At 45.5% G+C, this 22638-nt stretch overlaps 1 protein-coding gene across 7 annotated transcripts in view; it reads left to right on the forward strand.

The window, feature by feature from the left end:
- Positions 1-22638, forward strand: part of XRCC4 (X-ray repair cross complementing 4) — a 400573-nt gene that overhangs the window by 99340 nt on the left and 278595 nt on the right. For 5 of the 7 annotated variants that reach the window (XM_090038202.1, XM_090038208.1, XM_090038206.1 and 2 more), the window contains exon 2: positions 12981-13130. In XM_090038202.1, coding sequence (XP_089894328.1) covers positions 12992-13130 — 139 coding nt within the window. In that variant the 5' untranslated portion in view covers positions 12981-12991. Of the gene's footprint in view, positions 1-12977; positions 13131-22638 lie in introns of all 7 variants that reach the window. The other 2 variants (XM_090038207.1, XM_090038205.1) reach the window with 1 other exon arrangement.

Raw genomic sequence — 22638 nt, forward strand, 5'->3', positions numbered from 1 at the left:
GAGTAGTCCTAGCAGCTGGATACAGGTAAGCCTGTTGGGGGGTGGGGATATGAGGGCCAGGGCTTGGGGACTGTCCACTGTGTGTGTGTTACACACGCATCTCCAGTGGTGGAAGGGGGCAGGGGGGCCCTTCGGGAATAGCAGGGAGCTGCAAGATCTGGCCAGCAGCACTGGGACCAGAAGAGGCAGATATTTTTATGGGCCCTGGACAAGAATACTGGGGGGATCCTCTTTCTTTTCCACAGGAAGGGAGATGCCTCTTCTACTTCTGGTGCTACTGTGAAGGTATGAAAACCAGGCTATTGAAGACCCAGTTCTCACTCACTAACTGTAGAGTTACGGTGAGTAATGTAAAGTAAATAAGAAGATGACTTATTTGCATGCTTATTTTCATATTTCCCAGTACATTATATGCAAATAAGTATGCAAATAAATCATATTCACTTTATATTGCTTACCATAACTGCGTAGTGAATGAAAGAGCTGGGTCAAAATTAAAGAATAATTATCATATATTTGGCAACTGAACCCAGGCATTGGAGGACCCACAGGCATCCAGGGGCCCCATATTGGCAGAGGCCTCTGGGTCTGGGCCCCACTGGCCCGTGCATTAATCTACCTATGGGGGCTGGTGCCTTTGCTCTCAGGTGGGGCAGTTGGGAGATGATGCTGCAGGGCTGGGGTGAGCAAGGTGCTGTGGGTCAGCAGTGAGGGACATTATGCGGGCAGGACAGGCTGTGGCTTGGGCATGAGGGGCACCAGAGGGGTGGGGGACTGTGGGTTGGGAGTGCAAGGCACTGGCAGCACCCAGTGGGTTATGGATCAGGACCAAGGGGCACTAGCATGGCCCAGGGGGACATGGTACTGAAGTTTGGGAGTGAGGGGCATTGGCAGGCCTGGGGTCTGTGGGTCAGGAGTGAGGGGAAGCAGCAGGGCTGAGTGGTGTCTGTGGTTTGGGAGTGAGGGACAACAGAATGGGCAGGGGCACAGCACTGGCATATCACTGCTTCCTCACAGTCATATACCACTCCCCCCTTCCCTGTACGCGACTATGAATCTATTTCACAGTCAGGACAGCTAGGATCTGGAACCATCTTCCAAGGGAAGTGATGCTGGCTCCTACCTTGGGGGTCTTTAAGGGGAGGCTTGACGTTTACCTAGCTGGGGTCATTTGAACCCAGTTTTCTTTCCTGCCCAGGGCAGGGTTGGATTAGTAGATATGCAAGGTCCCTTCCGACCCTATATCTATGAATCTATGACAGGTGTCCTCTTTTTTGATGATGAAGGACCACAGTAAGGGAATTGGGATACTTAGTCTAGGAGAGGGATTTAAAACTCTGTTTTAGGAGGTTCAAAGAGAAATGACTTGCATGGTTCCTCTGACCAAATAGTTCATACACAGTTGTATAGAGACAGAGCTTTTAAGTTTTTTCTTTCTGTGAATTAAGCACTGTGGCTTCTTCCCGTGGTGACAGTCAAGTGCCTGAGTGAGAGCCACAGTGCTGAAGCTCCTGCTATCCCAGGCACAGCAGCCAACCACCTGGGATACTGGCCCTCTTCCTGCTGGGTCCTGGACTAGCCAGAGTGGGTGCCATATGGGTTGGATCCAGGCCGGTGTGGGGAGATGGGTTCGTGGGCCTGATCTGACCTGCAGGGCTGGCCCTGTGCCATTCATTTGGGCCATGGACTGCTCCTGTACCACTGATCTTGTGCATGGGGCTGAATGATTTTGACACCCCTGTTCTATAACATCTGTGTTGGCAGGGCTCAAAATGCTGTCTGAGTAGGCCCAGCTATTAAAGGGTCTGTAGCTGCTGGCAGGAAGTGTGAGCATGCCTATGGGTATATTCTATTGGCTGCCACCTGGTGGCAAAAGCCTTTTGGTCAGGGAGCTGGTGTTCTACCAGTAGAAAACAGAGTTTCTGCTACCAGAGGGGGGAGCTATGAGTGTAGCTATAGGCACAGTTTTGCTGGCTGAACAGAAGTGGCTCAGTGAACAAAGGGCCACAAATACACTTTCCATTTGTATATGAGGCAGTTTAATTTGGCATGGGGAAGAGCTCTACTCTGTAATGCTGTAAATTGTTTGTAAAATCGTATTTTTTTCCTGAAATTGTCACTAGGTTTCTAGAAAAATAAGCAGTAAACCACAATATTTATTTTGATTTTTTTTTCTCTGTAATGGTGAGCAAAGTAAATAGCTCAGGCAGAGTGGATTTTGAGGGAAGGAATCTGTCTTCTCAGAAACAGCAGTGTTTTTTGGGTTTTTTTAAGAGAAGGTAAATTAGGATTAAATAAAGTCAAGTCATGAAATCTGTCTTTTTACTGATTAATTGTCAGCAATGCCTAGATATCTCAACAACCTGAGGGCCCCATTTAAAGAGTAAGAGAAAGACATACCCCCAAAACTTCACAAACTAAAAAGACAGAGCATGGGAGGGCATACATATTTTATTACGTATATAGGGCAGGGACAAACTAAATGGCTGGCTCAGTTGCACAGTAAAAGTTGTTGAAAAATTGGAAGTTGGTTAAACAGCCACAATGCCGTCCCTTCTCTCCATACCACCGTTTCTACTGTGCTTGTCTCAGGTTTCTCCATGTATTAAGAGAAGTGGATAGCAGAATGTTTATCGAATATCAAATAATATCAAACATCCCTTTCCATCATATCCAAAGACCTTCATGTAACTATCTTGCTATACCTACCATATCTCTGTTTTCGTCCCCTTATCACCTGTACTTCTTAAACATGCAAGAGTGTCAATAGACCATACCCCAGTGCAAAAGAAAGATAACATGTTCAAGTTTGCACGTACTAATTGTAAAGAATGTCAGTTGGTGTTAAGGTTATCACAGGCTAATGATCAATGGGACATAAAAGGTTAATACCCTTTCTAATGTGCACTGCTCAGACTTGCTATTAGAGGGCTGGTGAGTAGGGGTGTGTCTGATCCCAGATGCCTGGCTTCTCCCTGCTCTGGAGGCAGGAGGGGATGTTATTTAAAAGCATTTTTATTTGATTGAAGTTAAATAAGAGGGATTAAAAAGAGATCAATAATAAAGACTGTAGACTCTCACTTGGTTCAGTAAATTTGTGGGTGGTGGGAGAGGACTAAACCCTGGAGCTCCCCTACCTAAGCCCCCAGCACAGCTTGAGGGTGGGGGAGGCCACAGTAGGCTGCAGGGAGGATGGTTTGGCAGGGGAGCAGTTTTTAAAGGGGAGGGCTGAGGATCCCATCCACAGTTTCCTCCTGGTGGGAGTGGTGGGGGTAGGTTTTGGGTGCCACAGGCCCCTGGTAACCCATACCACTGGCTGGCTATTTGCCAACCTGTCATTCTCACCCACCATCAAACTCCCTGTCCCCTCTGTGGAAGCCAGGGACATCTCCTATCACAGGGCTGCAAGGGGGGACTGAGGGGAAGGGAGCTGGTGACCTGACACCCCACCCCACTTGCTGCCTGACCCTTCTGTCCTATCCCAAGGAACAGGGCTGAAGCCTTGGCTAGGGCCAGTAGCACCTCTCCTTCTGCAATCTTCCCAGTTCCCAATCCAAGTTTAAAGGGACAGTGTCTTCCCTTGCAGCAGCTGAATGGCTGCAGTTATTCAGGGGAGCAGGACAGTGGTGGGCATGCAGTTGCTGAGGAGCACCCCAGCCACCCTGGTTTCCTCCTGCTAACTGCCATAGAGTTCAGGAGGATGGAAAGGTTGTGCTTTGAACAGTATAGAGGGAAATGCTGGGAATGGTGCATTCTGGGGTGCTGGAAGACTCCAAATTGGTCATGTTACATCAGTGGAATGTGCAGAAGTTTGCTTAAAACTAGCTAGTTAACACCAATCAATGATAATCCTCCCCTGAAGTGGCATGACTTAAAGATACCTAAAGGGCTGTTAGTATAATTAGTTAGTGGGCCTTAATTTGCAAGCTTTCAAGTTTTTTAAAGACTTAAAACGTAATTGCAACGTGTAATTTCACCCTAAATTAAATCAGAACACAATTGTCTTTGGGTAGCAAATGCTATTACAGCGCCTTGCCACTAGGTGGTTAGGAGCAGGTCAAAATCTGTTTGCATTTAGAAAATACCTATTCTGGAATAAAGATGGACAGATAAAACATAAATCAGTATAATTTAAACAGTAGAATTTTACCTCTTATTCTTGCAGGAGTAATTCGACAATGGAGCATGGATCTAAATTAATAAAATCAGAAAATTAGGGTTGGAAGGGACCTCAGGAAGTTATTTAGTCTACCCCCTGCCCAAAGCAGGACCAGCCCAAATACATCATCTCAGACCCAAGGCTTGGTCTAGCTGGGTCTTAAAAATCTCAGGATGGAGATTTCGCAACCTTTCTGGGTTACCTGTTCCAGTGGTTCACTACCCTCCTAATGAGAGAGCTCTTCCTTATATCTAACCTAAATTTCCCTTGCTATAACTTGACACCATTGCTCCTTATCCTGTCATTTGCCATCACTGAGAATACAGTCCAGCTCCATCTTCATTTGAACCTCTTTTTAGGTAGTTAAAGGCGGCTATTAAACCCCCCCTCAGCCTTTTCTTTCACAGACTAAATAAGCCCAATTCTCTCAGTTTCTCCTCATAAGTCATGTGCCCCAGCCCCTTAACCATTTTTGTTACCCTCTGCCGGATTCTTTTTCTGTAGTGGGAGGCCCACAACTGGACACAGTACTCCAGATGTGGCCTCACTTCCTTCAGTCTGCTGGCAACACTTTGGCCAAATTCTTCAGCACCCTTGGGTGTATTGTGTCTGGCCCCATGGACTTGTGCATATCCAGCTTTTCTAAATAGCCTCTAATCTGTTCTTTGGGCACTGTTGGCTTCTCATATCCTCCCCAAGCTGTGCTGCCAGTTAATATAGTTTGTGAGCAGACCTTGCCTGTGAAGATTGAGATGAAAAAGGCATTGAATACTTCAGCCTTTTCTGCATCATCTGTCACTAGGTTGCCTCCCCTATTCAGTGAAGGACCAGTACTTTCTCTGATCTTCCTCTTGTTGCTGACCCTTCTTACTACCTTTCACATCCTTTGCTAGCTGCGACTCCAGCTGTGCTTTGGCCTTCTCCTCCCTAGTCATCTATCCAAGTTTCCACTTCTTGTAAGCTTCCATTTCATGTTTTAGCTTACTGAAGAGTTTCCTGCTAAGCCAAGCTGGTCTTCTGCCATACTTACTAGTCTTCCCGTGCATCTGGATGGTTCGTTCCTGTGCCCTCGGTAAGATTTCTTTAAAATACAGCTAGCTCTTCTGGACTCCTTTCCCCCTCAGATGGACCGCTCAGGGGATCCTGCTCATCAGTTTCTCGGGTGAATTGAATTCTACTTTTCTGAAGTCCAGGGTTCATACTCTGTTGCCTTCCTTTCCTCAGGATCCTGAACTCAATCATCTTGTAGTCACTACTGCCTAAGTTGCCATCCACTTCTATATTCCCCACTAGTTCTTCCCTGTTTGTAAGCAGCTGGTCAAGAAGAGCACAGCCTCCAACGCGTATCAGGAAGTTGTCCCCAACTCTCTCCAAAAACTTACTGGATTGCCTATGCACTGCTGTATAGAAGCAGTCCTCCTATGCATTGCTCAGGAGATGTCAGGATGAGTCATGTCCCCAGTGTGAACCAGGGCCTGTGATTGGGAAATTTCTGCTAGCTGTTTGAAGAAAGCCTGTTTTACCTCCTGGGTTGGTAGTCTACAGCAGACACCGACCACATCACCCTGTTGCTCGCCCCTCTGACCCTAACCCAGAGAGATCTCCCCTCTGATTCCTTCTCCTCTTCTTCCCTGCCTGTCCTTCCTGAACAATTTGTACCCATCCATGACAGTACTCCTGTCATGCAAGCTAAATCACTCTAGTTTAGAACTTTGCATCATTTTTACTACTTCTCTATAGCAGTGTGATGCTGATGTAAATGGTTTGTCTATTTGGACAATAACTGTACAGTAATTTTTCAGTAACAGTACAGTAAAAACCATGCCTTTTTATTTATGCACACTGACTTGCATTTCCATTGACATGCTGTTTATTGACCTGTAATCCAGCAGTTATAAATATTTAAAACAGCATAAACAAATAATACCAAATGACTTGCTTTAGATCTTTATGCACCACCCTTGTTACTTGTGGTCTGAAGCTAATAGGTGAGTTACAGGCTTTCATATGTTTTCAGGAGTGGAATAAAAAAAATAATTTATTTCAGGATCTGATCAATTAAGACATGCTTTATATTGTCACTTTTAAGTAACCTCTCTGCCCTCAGAATTCATTCAGTCAATTGATCTCTAGGCTTCTGTGTACCTTTTACAGCAAAGTCAATTATGATGATACAAGTAATGGTAGTTTACAGCTGAAGGAAGTAATTATCTTCCCATTGTTTGCTGAAGATGAAGAGTATTTATGGCATATAGTTTTGTGTAAATTGCTTATCTCCTCTCAAGTGCATCATGGTTTTGTCATTTCTGAGCTCTCCCAAGTCCTGCTCTTGGATTTCTTTTCTTTCAATTGTGTCTTTGCCAAAGTGAATAGATTCTTCTATCGTTTACTAAGGAGTTAATATATTTCATATTACATTGAACAAATAGAACAAAGACAATTTTATGTATATTTGATGTTTTCCTCTTAGCAATTATTGAGAAGTGCTGTGAAAAATGATAACTGGCTTTGGGTGTTCAACCAGAATTCAAAAAAGAAATTAATAGATATTATACAAAACATGTCAATATGTGCTTATTTTACAGTGTAAAATGAGGTGAATGAGGTCACAGGGGCTATATAAGTTAAGGGGGGGGAAGGAGGGGCTCTCTTCAGCCATGAGGTGAAGCAGCAGCCATGCGGGGGACACAGAGGAGCTTTACCATCTAAAGTTGGCTCTCTCCCCCAAACTCATGAGCTAGAAACTGCCTGCTTACAGAGGGGAATTTCACCAGCCTCTGGAAGATGCTTGTGAGTAAGCTACTTGAGATCTGCTTAGATATTTAGCTGGCAGTAACACAGATGTGTAATCAAAAGGCTACCTCAGCCAGACTGTTTGCTCTTTAGGATTCCTAAGATATTGCTCAATCCTGTACCCTAGTTTACCCTACCCCTTGTAATCAGTGAAGTTCTCCTTTTTGACTGGTGTGGGAGACTTATTGAGGGGTGGGTCTAAATTATGCCTAAGGGACCCCTAAGGTCTGTGGACTAAGGGAGACTTTACTTTTTGCCCCCTGACTTGGGGAAGTGCCCCAAGTGCCTGTACTGGGTCAAGTACCTGTTGGACTATTAGGCCTGAGTTTCCCCAAGGACACAGTGCTGAGACGGTCCCTCCTCAGGGTGGTGGCGGCTACATTACACCCAGACTAGCGAGTGTGCTCCGGGAGAGGGGTCGGCCGAGCATAAGGTGCCCCTAGGGAGGCATTCGGAGCCTAGAAGGTGGTCGGGTGCAGGGAGGTGGGCGGCTCAACGCAGGAGCACCCCCTACTGGCCTGCCACAGACAGAACATTTTAATACTGTCACAGGAGCACTTGGGTGCCCTGTTCCTATGACGGAATAAGGGCTGCTGAAGCTCCTTGAGACAGCACAGGTGTTGGTTGCCGGAGCAGCCAGGCTGGTCACATGACCAGAAGGTGGCAGGGCCGGGCCTTTATAAACAGCCCAGCCTGAAGTGCAGGAGCTCTGCAGGAGAGCCAAGCAAAGCAGAGCAGAGACGAGCGGGGCAGCCTGAGCACCCAAGGAGCTGCATCATGGTAAGGATGGTGAGAACCCTGACTGAGAGGCCTTTGCAAGAGAGCCAGGTGGGCCTAGATCCTATGTTATAGCCAAGAGGCTTATTGTGGTGTTACAGCCTATTGGCTTATGGTTCTATTTAGTTATTGTTATATTGGAGGACCGGGTGAGGCTATAAGGGGTGGAAGGAGGCCTCATAGGAGTGCCCCAACGGGGTGGGGGTTCCTGATGCCAGTGAGGGCACGTTCATATGGAATAGGGGGGCCAGGTAAGGCTATGGCCGCCTGAGCGCTATTGGGGAGAAGCCCGAGCAGGGCGTAGTATGATAGGTGCCAGCGATGGCACACATATACGGAATAGGGGGCCAGGTAAAGCTACGGCCGCCTGAGCCCTATTGGGAGAAGCCCGAGCAGGGCGTAAGACCTTAGACGGTGGGTCAGGGGGCCAGGTACGGCTACGGCCACCTGAGCCCCAACCGTGAGAAGTGCGGGTGACAAGACCTGAGGGCGAGTAATAGGGGGGTCAGGTAAGGCTATGGCCGCCTGAGCCCTATTGGGTGAGAAGCCCCAGGAGGGGGCGCATTCAGAGAGAAGCCCCAGGAGGGGCGAGCATATTGAGTGGGCCTAAGAGGGGCAAACATATTGAGCAGGCCCGAGAGGGCTAACAAGCAGAGGGGCACCGGTTGCGTGACAAGCCTAGGGGTGCCAGTCAGGGTGCTGGTTGCATGACAAGCCTAGGGTGCCAGTCGGGGCGCAGAAAGCAGAGGGGCGCCGGTTGCATGACAAGCCCGGGGGGTGCCAGTCAGGGCGCCAGTTGTGTGACAAGCCCAGGAGTGCCAGTTAGGGCGCAGGAAGGAAACTGACCAGACAATGTCCGGTACATCGGCGAGGCTTGGGGTGTGTTATAGGGGAGGTTGGAGGCACGCATAGCCCATAAGGCTGGGATGCACCCGTCACTCCATATAGAACAGGGGACAGGATTAACATAGCACTGTGTCCAAGGGGACAAAGGGCAGCCTCCTTTATAAAATTTAGACAACATCAAAGACGTGGCGGGCGAGAAAGAGGGTGCTGAATCGCCTGCTTGGCACAGTAGGCGGCGTTAGGGAGATCACGGCCGCTCCTAGGTCCCCGTGCCATGACAAATACATACACCAGATCTAGCTGCTCCACTTCCAAAGAGGTACGTTGTTTTTTGTCTGGTGGTAGGACCTGTGTAGGGCCACTGACAGTTGTGATATGGCTCTATGGAAACAGCTTTTTCAGTGTTAATATATAATATTTTTTGCAGTGTTTGTGAGTTGTTACCACAAAATCAGTAGGGCCAGCTCTAGTCCTGTCAGTTGGAAAGTCAACCTTTGTATAAGAGTATTATCTAGCTAGTATAAATGCTGTACTTAATGTAAGGTCTCAAGTTCACATTGCCAGGTTGTTTTGCTAATGGTCTGTAAAACCTACCATAGTATCAGAAATGTAGTTTCCTGCAGCTGTAGCTTCAGCTTCCAGTTCCAGCCTCCGATTCCTACCATGTTCCCCCTTCCCTTTTTTTTTGCAGTGGAACTTGGTAGCATTCTTTTCACTGGCAGTGTTCCAGTGGAAGATTGACTTCTTCAGTTATCATATTCCATATGGTGTACACAGGGTGTTAGTGACTGATCAGTTATTATGTGGCTTCAGGGAATTGGCTATATATCTTAGTTCTGTATTTCCAGACTTGCTGACGCTTGGATTAGGGTCTTTCTCTTTTTATTTAAATAGTTGGATGTTGGGTATGGTACATTTCATTATCCTTTCAGCCAGTTATTGTGTGTGTCTGTTTCATGAAAGATGATCTCAAGGTGGTACAAAAGGTCTGTAATAACTGTGTCAGATTTGGTATGGTACCAGGCTCCTCCTATTTCAGCATCATATTTTCCCCTGTGAAACTAAGGGTACTTTTACATGTGCTGTGGGGGTGAGCAGGTGGGGCACTTTAATTGGAATGGCTCTGAGAGCGTCTTGTGTATTAGCATCCCTGCACTTCAAAATGGTGGTGGGAGAACTTGAACTAAAGCTTGGTGCTGCTGGAGCTTTAGTTAAAGCATCCCTGCTGCCATTTTGAAGCATGTGGATACTGAATAGATGTGATGCAGAGGCTGCTGGAGTGCATTAACATGCTCCAGCAGACTCAATCAAGTCTGCTCCGACACATGCTAATTAGCATGCATTGGTGCCCATTGTGTCTAAGTGTTACTTAGACATACGTGGGAGTTATTGACTAGGACCAGTTGTTATCTTAGTCATGTTCAGATGTTTTCTGATGTTCTGTAGACCAGTGGTTCTCAACCTTTTTGGACTTGAGATCTCCCTCCTGGCCCTGCTGGTGTTCCTTGCTCCCAACCCACAGTCCCCTGGCTCTGTTGGTACCTTGAATTCCCAAACCACAGGCCCCCATCTCTGCTGGTGCCCCTCACTCTCCACCTGCAGCCACCTGGCCCTGCTGGTGCCCCTGATTCCTGACCCACTGCCTCTGTTTCCAGCCCCACAGCATGTTGGGCAGGCAGGATGTTTGGTAGGGGTGGAGCAAGCAATATGCTGCACAAGAACTGTGGCTTAAGAACTTCATCCCCAACACCAGGTTCCACCTCTTGGGATGGCATCTGCCTTGCAGGACCTGGACTACTCTTCACTGTCTCAGGATGGGTGTTGGACAGTTTAAGATGAGCATGTACTTTTGTGGCCTCTCCAACAATGCTGGCTGCAGCTGTGGTGCTCAAGATCAGACAGTCAAACACATTACCTATGGCATTACCAAAGCCCTCATGGCTTTTCTTCAGGTACCCAAGATCTTATTGACATTGACCTTTGTCAAATGGGGATGCTATATGGCCACGGTCCCCAGTGGCCTGAAGTCTTGCTGTGATGAACTGTGAGGAGGTTGATCAGAGTATTCTATGATCACCCAGCCTGGAAAACCCATCTTTCACCTGCCATGCCTTGATGTTAATTAAAGTTTACTGGGAGGTGGATACAGGCCAAGCAATAACCTTCCTTGCCCACCCAGGTCAATTCTTCTTTGTGAGGCTCCTCCTTCTCTTATACTCCACCCTCATCATGTCTTATCTTCAATGGAGTCAATAAATCGTCAGTTGCTTTGGCTGTTGCATAACATTCAAATGTATATCCATATAAATAAAATAAAAATGACCACAAAATCAGCCTTTAACTCAGGAATCTCTTAATCAATTTAAGTTAATTTATTCTGGGTCTCAACAGAAAACAAACTCAAATCAATTTACCCCACTGCTTGGGCTAGTAGGCTTCAACCAAAAGTTTTTCCCAGAAAAAAAAAGATCACAAGTCCAGAATCATACTAATCCAGAATCTCTTTAGTCCCCCATATTTCAGTCAGACTGTTCATGGCTGACTAATTCATGCCATCCCGTGAATCCCCAGTTTCCTACCTTCAAGTCCGGGCTACAGTTCAGGGCCCAGATCTCTGGTTGGGACCAATGCCTCCCTCAGCTGGTTTTACTTTAACAGTCCCATGCTAGGGCAGGCCCAGCTACCTTCTCTCTCTCCTTTTTTTTTGTTTTTCCTTTTTTCAGGTTTTTGGGGGTTTTTTTGAGCAACACAGTTTAGGAGAAAAAAAGGAGAGAGACAGAAAAAAACCTAAACTAAGAGAAAAGAAATACCCAAACCGGGCTAAAAGGGCAGGGCCCCTGTAAGATTCACAGCCACTTCTCCCTTTTTAAAGTCTCTTTGCTGCCTCCAGTTGCTGTTGTGTCAGCTCCACTCTGTCAGTCAACTCCCTAGCAGCCTATCCCTTCTTCACAGCTGCTTTTCTCCCACAGCTTGATTCCTCCTGCCTTCTTCTGCGGAAGATTGACAGCTCCAGCCAATTGTGGTTCCAGTCTCCTGTCTACTGCCGCTTCTCTCTTTTCCACCCTTCTCCAGGGCCTGAAATGTTAACAGTAGTGCCCCTTCCACCAATCTGGAAGGAGCACGTGCTCCTAAACCTTTGGAGCTAACAGAAATCATTCTTTCTTTTTTTCTTTTTTCCCATCAATCCCTTTTTTCCCTCCTCCATTTTTCATTCCTTCCTCTTTTATGTCCTCTACAAGTATGCCATACATCTTCAGGGGAATACAGACCACAGTTTGAGAAACATAGAATTAGATTGTATGGGAAAATTTTAATCATGAAGAAATTTGAAAAAAACCCACCAAAATCCACTACTCCACTGAAGCAGGAACTTGCAATAATATATGTTCCTATACTGCTTTTGTGGAAGTGTTTCCTAGGGCATAAGGAAACGATGCTGAATGTGGGCTATTGCTGCATTGCATTAGAAGAATAACAAAAATATTGTGTTTGACAAAACATATTATTGATATGTGATGCTGTTTCGGTTTATTCAGTAAACTAGTGTCAAACGAATTTGCTTTGTCCTGCCACCTCCTATATGGTTTGCCAACTGATTTCAGAGAAACGTACATTTTAATTGACTTTACAGTCAGCTTAAAAGTTGTTTCGCTATTGGTATTATGTATGCTTTTATTAATGTGAGATGACTTCCTAAAAGACTGACTTTAACTTTCTCATCATCCCTTCCTTCCCAACTTGATCTTAGCCAGTCTATTTCAGTTTTTGACTACTAATTTTTGACCAGCAGCAGCCATGAAAGTTCTTTGAATGACCCGGGCATTGCTGATGGCCTAAAAGATGAAATACTGAGTGAATGCGTTTATATTCAGCACTTCCATAGGTGGATTAATGCATGGGCCAACTGGGCCCCGGGCCCAAGGGCCCCTGTCTCGGCATAAACAAAACTGAGGGCCAGGCTGGGCATGTGCTATGTGGTTGGCTGTGGCAGCTGGGGGCCATTTGCTGAGTGTCGCTTCAGTCAGACTGAGCTGCAGCAGGGCGAGGGGCATCCCTGGAGCTCGGTCCATGACACCCTCACCTGGCAGGCAGCAGCTTCGCCCACTCGGTGCCAATTTCAAGGGCAGACTTACAGGTGAGGGCTGCCATGGCTCTTGCCCTGGGCTTGTGGGGGCAGCACATCCTGCTCTGACTGCTGCTCCCACTGTGCTGGCTGGGGATGGAGCCCATGGCTGTGGGTTGGGTGGGGTGGGGTGGGGAGGAGGTGCCCTGGACCATGAATTTTAATGAATCTTAATCCGCCGCTGCCCACTTCTACATTTATGTAAATATATTTTCAAATTATTTCATCATATTAAACACAGAATCAACACGCATCTTTTTTTTTCTTTCTTTTTCCAAGCAGGTGACTACAAAATGGAGAAAATAGTGAACAGAATTCATCTGGCTTCCACTCCGGGCACAATATATTTTCTACAGGTTGCTTGGGAAAAAGACTTAAGCACTGGTTTTGTTGCAACACTTAGTGATGGTCAATCAGCATGGACTGGGACAGGTAATACAGAAACTGAAAGATTACTTGTAATTAAATATATGTTTTGCATTAATTGTGATTGATGTTTAACTGTTTTTATCCTGTAGTACACTATAAAAATGTTTCTGGGTTCCTTCTTTATCTGTTCAGGAAGGGAGGATACATCCTGATCATTTGGGACCTGTTTTAAACCTATGACAAGACTCAAATGTCAAAATAAATACTAATTTATGGATAGGCAGTATTGCCTGTTTTCCTAGTATTTTAATTTCTTGTGATGGCATTAAATTAGGGCACTGTACTTTCCCAAACTCTGCTTTTTATATTTGTTCTGATATCTTCTGTGAATTATAAACATCCAGACTTATTTACTATATTAACCCTTTTAGATGATTTATTAGACTACTGGTAATTGAATTTTGTACCCATAGCGTGCATATGTATGAAGGAAAATAAGTAAAAGACCAAAATACAATATTACTTTTCCTGAATATAAATTGTAAAAACAAATAGCTTTTTAGATCTCTGGGTGGAAAAGTGATAAATAAGAGGGATTTATGTTTCTCTTATTGGCACTCAGCGAGATAAAACAAAAATTCATGTTTTTCTGCAGAACTGTCAGTTGTATATCTGATAAAGAACATTTATTTTCTGGAGCAAGAATGCCTCAGAGAAAGGAAGAGTATGTAGCATTCTGTAGTAACTAATGAATCATGAGAAGAAAGACACGTCTAAATTTTTTATAGCCAATATTATATTTAATGTTGTTATTCATCTATAGCCACATTTTCAAAAATAGTCACTGGTTTTAGTTCCTCAGTTTTCAGCTGTCCGCCTTGGAGGCTTTCAGCTTGACTTGCTGAGATGGTGAGCACTGTCCTCATTTAGAAATTGTATTTGTGGCTGCTTGGTGCGCTTGGAAATCTAGTATGTCAGGTGGGCTTCCAGAAGTGAGGACTTAGGACTGGGCCATTGAGTCCAGTCCTTGGTATTTACAGGCAATTGTTTACCCAAGGACTCCTCAAAATAGTCACTTCAAGCCCTCACACACACGACTATGAGGTACAATACCCAAAACATCAAAAATGCTCTATAACATGCCATGAGAAAAGTTGAAGTACCAAAAGGCATATCAACATGTGCATTAATGCCCTGTAGTTACTGCACATTAAATCTAGTATTTGTAATTACAAGTGCTAACTCAATGTACAGTAACTGGTGCTACTGCATGGTCGCACCGGTGCACGCCTTTTTAGTGACACTAATAACAGTAGATTAAATCTACTGCGCGTTACCGCAACAGCACGGCTTTTGCCATGACATGCTAATGTGCAGTAGAATTAATCTGCACATTTAGCATGTTGTGCAGATGCACCCAAAATGTTTGACCACTTCTGAAGAGGTTGGCCATACATATTATTATAAGAATTTAATCCTTTCAGAAATCTCAGTGGCCTGTTAAACTTGATATATATACTGTGGCAGTGTGTATTGTTATAGGCAAACCTAGGATTTTGAAAAGGGCTGTGTGGGAGCTGTTACTTATGCTGCAAAGGTGGCTGTGAGCCCCACCAGGCTTCCAGCTCCCTTCCCTCCCCCAGCAGCAGACTGTGCTGCAGCAGTAGCAGTCAGGAACATTTTTTGAATCCCCAAAGCAGGTAGGAATTGTCCCCTGCCAACCAAGGGCAAGCATAATAAAGCGGAACCAACCTGCTGTTGTTGCTGTCTGTTGCCAAGCTTGGCATCCTGTGTAGCCAGTCCCCACAGCCTCCATCTGGACCAGGGCAGGAGTAGCCATGGGACTACTCATGCCACTGGGTTAGCTAGGGGCAGCACTGGCAGCAGACAGGTCTCTCTTTTCCTGCTTTCATAGGCATAATTAGCAGAATTTGTGCCCTGGAAAAACCCTGTCTGAGGGGAATTATGGGAGCAGAGGTATGGAGGAGGTGCTGCTGAGTCCTGAAGGGAAGCCAGTACCTAGGCACGCAAGGTGACCCTTCCAAACAAAACATGTTCATACCCTTGACTCTGTGAAGCTTTTGAAGGGGGAGGAGTGTGGCCATCTGTGTCTTTCCCCAAAAACGCTGCAATGTGACAATTTGGTGAACATGGTCACTGCAGAGAGCAGACATCCCATCTCTTTAGGTAACCCTGAGTTGTAACCTGAGCTGGATACATTCCTGAGGGAGGGGGGTAATCTGCTCCCTCTGCCTGTGTGACTGACATCACATACCTGGGTGAGGGGCCTGGGCTCCCTATTGTTCTGAGCAATGCCAGTCTACCTGGCAACCAGTGATGCATTTCAAATTGGTTGGCTGGCAGCCAACAGTTGCTGGCCTCCATGGGACCAAGTAAATGCGGTCATAGGTTCTATATAGGTTAAGGACTGCCCAGGAGGAGGGGCAGTAGCCATTATGCAAACTCAAGAGGGAAAAGCTGGACCATCTGAAACTTGCTCTTTCTCTTGAAATTCATAATCAATGAACTGCCCATCTCTAAAGGGAACCTCCACGGGCTTCCGGATGATACTCATGAGTAAGCTACTTGAGATCTAACTAGATATGTAGCTTGCAGTAACTCAGATGTGTGATCAAAGGTTACCCAGCCATGCCAGTTTTCTCTGTGGGATTGCTCTGATATTGCTTAACCCTGTACCCTATTCCAAACCTACTCCTTGTAACCAGTAAAGGTCTCCTTTGTACCTAGCACGGGAGACTTATTGGGAGTGGGTCAACAGGGGTGCGTAAGGGGAATTCTTACCTGCTTCAAAGACTTTAAAAAGTTCTCAGCTGCTGCTCTTTTCATGTGGTCTGAGCTCAGTTTCTACCTGGTCTCCAAAAGCAACCCAGACATGGATCGGGGGGATACTGCAGCTACTGGTATACGAGTCGTATAGCGAAGGGGGTTTGTGATCATGCCACTCCGCACCTCTTGGATCTGTCCCTGTTTATTGAGGGCCTTATTAAAATTTGATTTCCAGTTTTTTTGGTTTCTTTCTGATTTCTGTTGATTTCATTTAATTATCAGGTTAATACACTTTGGATATGTCTACACATACTATTAATGTGCTGTAAGCTTACTGTGCAGTAAACTTTCCCCGAGAGTGCATCTACATGTACACCTATCAGGAGCAAATATGTGAATTCTTAAAGGCTACTCCTGCCCTGCTCTGCCCCTTTTACAGGAGCTGATAAGAGCTCCAGGCTCTCCTGGGTTCCAGCCCTGGGCTGGCAGGGGGCACCGTGGTCAGGCCTGGGCTCTGTGGGACAGTGAGAGCTGTTCTGCATCCCGGGAACTTGTTTCTCAGCCCTGTGTCCTGATTGGCAGATTGGGGCATGGGGCTAGGAAAGTGTCCCTTCCCCTACAGCTGTTTTCCAGCCCTGCCCTAGTGATTGGGGCAGGGGCCTTGGAAACAGCTGCTGGGGAGGGGACAGTTCCCCTACTTCCTGCTGCCTGGGCTGACCAGAAGCAACGTGCTCCTGGTGAGCTGGCTACATAGAATCATAGAAAACTAAGGTTGGAAGGGACCTCAGGAGGTCATCTAGTCCAACCCCGCTGCTCAAAGGAGGACCATCTCCAACTAGATCATCCTAGCCAAAGCTTTGTCTAGCTAGGTCTTAAAAGTCTCCAAGGATGTAGATTCTACCATCTCTCTGGGTAACCTGTTCCAGTGTTTTACTAAACTCCTAGTTAGAAATTTTTTCCTAATATCTAATCTAAACTTCCCTTGTTGAAACTTGAGACTTGCTCCTTGTTCTATCATCTGCCACCACTGAGAACAGTGTAGCTCCATCCTCTTTTGAACCCCCCTTCAGGTAGGTGAAGGCTGCTATTAAGTCCCCTCTCAGTCTCCTCTTCTCTAGACTAAATAAGCCCAGTTCCCCCAGTCTTTCCTTATAAGTCATGTCCTCCAGCCCCCTCACCATTTTTGTTGTCCTCGGCTGGACTCTGCCCAATTTATCAACATCCTTTCTGTAGCGGGGTGCCCAAAACTGAACATAGAACTCCAGATGTGGCCTCGCCAGTGTTGAATAGAAGGGGATAATCATTTTGTTGACCTGCTGGCAACACTCGTACCAATGTAGCCCAGTATGCCATTAGCCTTCTTTGCAAAAAGAGCACACTTTTGGCTTATATTCATCTTATTGTCCACTGTAAGCCCCAGGTCCTTTTCTGCAGAGCTGGTGTTCAGCCAGTCAGCCCCCAGTGTGTACCAGTGCATGGAAGTGTTGCATCTTAAGTGCAAGATTTTGCACTTGTCCTTCTTGAACCTCATGAGATTCCTTTTGGCCCAACCTTCCAATTTGTCTAAGTCACTCTGAATCCTACTCCAGCTTATCTGCTGTTTCCCCCAGCTTGGTGTCATCTGCACACATGCTGAGGCTCTATGCAATCTTCCAGGTCACTGATGAAGACAATGAACAAAACTGGCCCCAAGACCAACCCCTGGGGACTCCACCTGATCTCTGCTGCCAACTAGACATTGAACCATTGATTACTACCCTCTGAGCCCAATGCTCCAGGCAGTTTTTTGCCCACCTTACAGTCCATTCATCAAGCCCATATTTCTTAGCTTGCCTGCGAGAATGTTGTGGGAGATCATATCAAAAGCCATACTAAAATCAAGGTACAGCACATCCACTGGTCTTCTCACATCCACAGAGCCAGTCACCTGATCATAGAAGGCAATTAGGTTGGTTAGGCATGACTTACCCTTGGTAAATCCATGCTAATTGTTCCTAATCACCTTCTTTTTCAAATGCTTAGACATGGATTCCTTGGGAATCTGCTTCATGATTTTTCCAGGGACTGAGGTAAGGCCTGAGGTCTGTAGATCACCGGATCCTCCTTTTTCCTTTTCTTAAAAATGGGCGCTATGTTTGCCCTTTCTCAGTCTTCCAAGACCACTCCTGGTTGCCATGAGTTTTCAAAGATGATGGCCATTGGCTCTGCAGTCTCATCAGCCAACTGCCTCAGCACTCTTGGGTGCACCCCATCCAACCCCATGGACTTGTAATATCCAGTTTTTCTAAATAGTCCCTACCCTGTTCTTTTGCCACTGCTGGCTGCTCAGCTTCTCCCCAGACTGTGCTGCCTGGTGTAGTAGTCTGGGAGCTGACTTTGCTTGTGAAGACCGAGGTGAAGAAGGCATTGAATACTTTAGCCTTTTCTGCATCCTCTGTCACAAGATTGCCTCCCCCATTCAGTAAGGGGACCCACACTTTCCCTGATTCTCCTCTTGCTAACATATTAGCATAGATGTAGAAACCCTTCTTGTTACCCTTCATGTCCCTTGCTAGCTGCAACTCCAGCTGCGCTGTGGCCTTTCTGACTTCATCCCTGCATGCCCAAGCAATGCTCTTATACTTCTCCATATTTATTTGTCCAAGCTTCCATTTCTTATAAGTAGAGGTGAACTGATACCTGGGTCCCATATTGGATCAGCACTGATACAATCAATTTTCCTTATATCAGCAATTGGCTTTTTTGGCTTGTGTGGACTATAACACCACCGATAAATGCCATGTGCATCTGCACAGCTGCAGCACAGCACACAGGTGGCCAGAAGCACAGCTCAGCGGTGTGGAGAGCAGCTGGGTCTGGCTGGTAAGTCCATTGTGAGGGAAGGGTTGTGGGGCAGATTGAAGCCCCTGAGATGAGGGAGGGAGTGTGGCTTGGACAGGTACTGAACAGCCAGGACAGAGAGGGGGACAGAGCTCTGAGCGCCTCATCTGGGGGGGGGTGCAGCTCCCAGCATTATGCGTACTCCAGGATGGCATGGGGGGGATGCCCCTGAATCTATGCAGGAAGAGGATGGGTTGGGGCTGGGCTGCGCTCAGGATGGGTGGTGCTGGGAGGGGGCTGTGGGGGGGCTATGGCAAATTTTGGGGTGGTTGCAGCCCCCCGTAGCCCCATTCCCAGCACAAGTGCCACCTGCCCTGAGCACAGCCCAGCCCCATTCCACAGCAGCATCCCGTCCTTATTTTAAGTGCATATCTGGGGGCTCATGCCCCCCTGGGGTGCATGCAGCAGCAAGAGCCACTCCCTCCTGTGCCCCCCAGGTGAGCCGCTTGTGGGTCTATCCCCTTCTTTGCCCTGCCTGTGCAGCATCTACCCCAGCCACACTCTCTCACTCACTGCAGGGGCCTTGATCTGGCCCCCACCATGCCCCTTCCCTCCCCCTCCACCCCTTTCCCCACAACAGACTTACCAGCCAGATGCTGCTGTCCATGCTGCATATCAGAATCAGATCGGTATTGGTTGATACGGCTCATTTAAAAATGGGCTATTGGTATTGGCCCCAAAATTCTCTTATCAGTGTACCCCTACTTATAAGCTTTGTTTTTGTGTCTTAGTTTACTAAAGAGTTCCCTGCTAAGTCAAGCTGGTCTTCTGCCATACTTGCTAGTTTTCCTGTGCATCAGGATGGTTTATTCCTGCACTTTCAGTAAGACTTCTTTAAACTACAGCTAGTTCTCCTGGACTCCTTTCCCCCTCAGACTGGATTCCCAGGGGATCCTGCTGATGAGTTCCTTGAGTGAGTTGAAATCTGCTTTTCTGAAGTCCAGGGTCCTTACTCTGCTGCTCTTCACCCTTCCTTTCCTCAGGATCCTTAACTCAATCATCTTGTGGTCACTGCTATCCAAATTGCCATCCGCTACTTGTGGCATTGCCCCAACAATTTTTCTCTGTGAGCAACAAGTCAAGAATAGCATGGCTTCTAGTTGACCACTCCAGTACTTGCACCAGGAGGTTCTCCCCAGTACTGTCCAAAAACTTCCTGGATTGCCTGCACACTGCTGTATTGCCCTCTCAGCAGATGTCAGGGTGATTGAAGTCCCTCATGAGAACAAGGGCCTGTGATCAGGAAACTTTTGCTAGCTGTTTGAAGAAAGCCTCATTTATCACTTCCTCCTGATTGGTCTGTAGCAGACACCCACTACAACATCACTGTTGTTGCTCTCACCTCTGTAGCCCAGAGACTTTCAACAGGCCTGTCTCCAGTTTCGTACTGGAGTTCTGACCAATCACATGGCTCTTTTACTTAAGCCATATAGCTCTTTTACATGAGCAGTACTGCACAGTAGCTAATGCACAGTTAATCTACCTATATTTACAGGTATTAGAAAACCAAGCATTAGCCTAATTTACTGTGCAGGAGCTGCTGCACATGGTTACATGGTGATGCCTTACTGTGCAGTACATTAGTCTACTGCTCAGTAAAGCATCTCATGTAGACATGCCATTTGTTAGTTAACCGTTTTTAATAATATTTTTCTCTGTCTCTTCTCATTTCTGTTTTCAGATGCATAAAGTATGTTTGCTTAAAAGTGTTTCATATGTATTTTAAATGTATAATTAGAAGTTCTTGCACAGGATAAAAGGGATGCATCTGCCTAATGTTGCCCAACTGCCTGTAATTCTGGAGATACGAATTCTCTCTTGCCTACAATGGTGAGTGAGGTATAATATTCTCAAAGCCTCAATCTTTTTTCCTCTAATTGTTAACTAGGCACTTGTTTAATTTTTTTATATTTTTGGCTAAAAGCTTTTGCAGTGTTTTTCTGTTAAGATAGCCTGTGAACTTTAAAAATTATGCTTGGTTTTATTTGCTGTTGTTATAAAGAAAATCTAACCACTACAGCTCAGGCAGAAATTAACTTTTTGCTTTTGACAGAACTGACATAATGTCCTTTCCCAATGGACGGTGGAATGAAAGGAAAATGACATCACATATTGCAAGGAAGGAAAAAAAAAAGTCTAGCATGAGCACTAGACAGTCATTCCAGGGAAAGTTTGCTTTTACTTCCTCTGTTAGGGATTGATCTAATCTCTAATAATTCATATTACCTTTCCAGTCTTTTCACTGATTTCAGTGGGAGCTGAATTGAATTCTATATGCGTAACATTTTCTATTGTGCATGTTCAGTTTTGCAGCTTCATAAAGTCAGACCTGTCCTAGGACCATGTTTGCAGTCTTTTTCATTCATAATAAACATTATGTGGATCCCAACTTAAAAATTTTAGAATTGAGGTCTTTTAGGGTTATTTGCTTGAAGTGGTCAGATTTATTTTATTGTGGGAAATTGCTTTTGTTTCTCATACTGTGAAATATTTTACTTGGTGAGCCATGTCAGGAAGTGAGCAAGACTCGATGAAGGATTGTTTTCTTTATTGTTCTTGTGTATGTAGTAGAATGATGAAAAGCCATGCAAGTCAAATTGTTTAAGAAATGTTAAACCATAGAAAAGCCTAACAAAGGTACTAAAATTAAACAGTATGAACCAAACAAGCTTACAAACTTTTATTATAGTCCATGCATAATTTTAATTTTTGTTAGGGATATGTTCATGTTTTCACTAATGCTTTATTTTGTTTGCATCTCCCAATTATTTTGTGGGTTGTTTTCCTTTTTTATTAACAAAAAAATCTGAAACATTGAAATTAATGTTTCTTTACTCTAAATGTGAGTTTTCTATTGTTCCATACTCAATCAAAACTTAGCTGTTTGTGTACAAAGCCTGCATTCTGGGTGAGATATGGTCAACATATTTAGAGCAAGAAAAGAAGCTGAATAGCTTTCATCTATGCTGTTTATGACACATCCTTGACATCGGGTGACAAGACAGAATCACCAACACAGAGGACATCACCAAAGCCAGCCTGTCAACGATCACTTCATTACTCAAACAGTGGTACCTACGCTGGCTTGGTCATCTTTGCAGGATGGAAGGTGGGCATATCCCAAATGACATCCTATATGGTCAAATTGCAGATAGCAAGAGAAGTGTAGGGTGCCCACAATTGCACTTCAAAAGTGTCTGCAAACAGGATATGAGGGCTTTTAAAATTGACCCAAACCTTTGGGAAGCCTTAGTAGGAGATGGAACAAAGTGGTGATCCCTTCTCAACCATGGAGTCGAACATCATGACGAGAAATGGTCACTTGAATTACAACAGAAATGTGACTGAAAGAAACATCCTGTCAGTACAGTAGCCCCTAACACCATGTATACCTGTGACCACTGTGGCAGGACCTGCAAGTCTATCAGCCTCTACAGCCACAAGAGAAAATGCACCACCAGTCAGTAGAATAGCTGTAGTACCACCATCACTTGCTGATGAACGGATGCCATATATTACCATCTTTCATTTATGTTTGGTCATCATTTTCTCAAGACAAAGACTATTTTTATTGTATGTCCCTGATCTTGCAAAGACTTTACACATTTGCTTAATGGGAGTAATTCCACTGACAGGTAATTTTCCTTGGTGCAAGGAGCTTCAGTTGGTTGTGAATTAGCTTCAAGTTGTTGGTAGGATTACTAAAGAAAATAAAGGACGTGTTCCAGTATAGTTCTCTTCCTCCGCTACTTTTACCATCCCATTTTATGTCATTTTGATTCTGACTTTAATGCTAATGCATTCTGATTCATGTGTCCCCAAACTGGACCATTAATTTGGGCGTTATTGGCTGGATCTGTCTGAATAGGCTGTGCAAGCATAGGTGAAGCTACAGAGAGAGAAT

This window comes from Crocodylus siamensis, chromosome 3 (assembly GCF_052110815.1).
Source record: "Crocodylus siamensis isolate JL-2025a chromosome 3, ASM5211081v1, whole genome shotgun sequence".
Classification (NCBI taxonomy): Eukaryota; Metazoa; Chordata; order Crocodylia; family Crocodylidae; genus Crocodylus; species Crocodylus siamensis.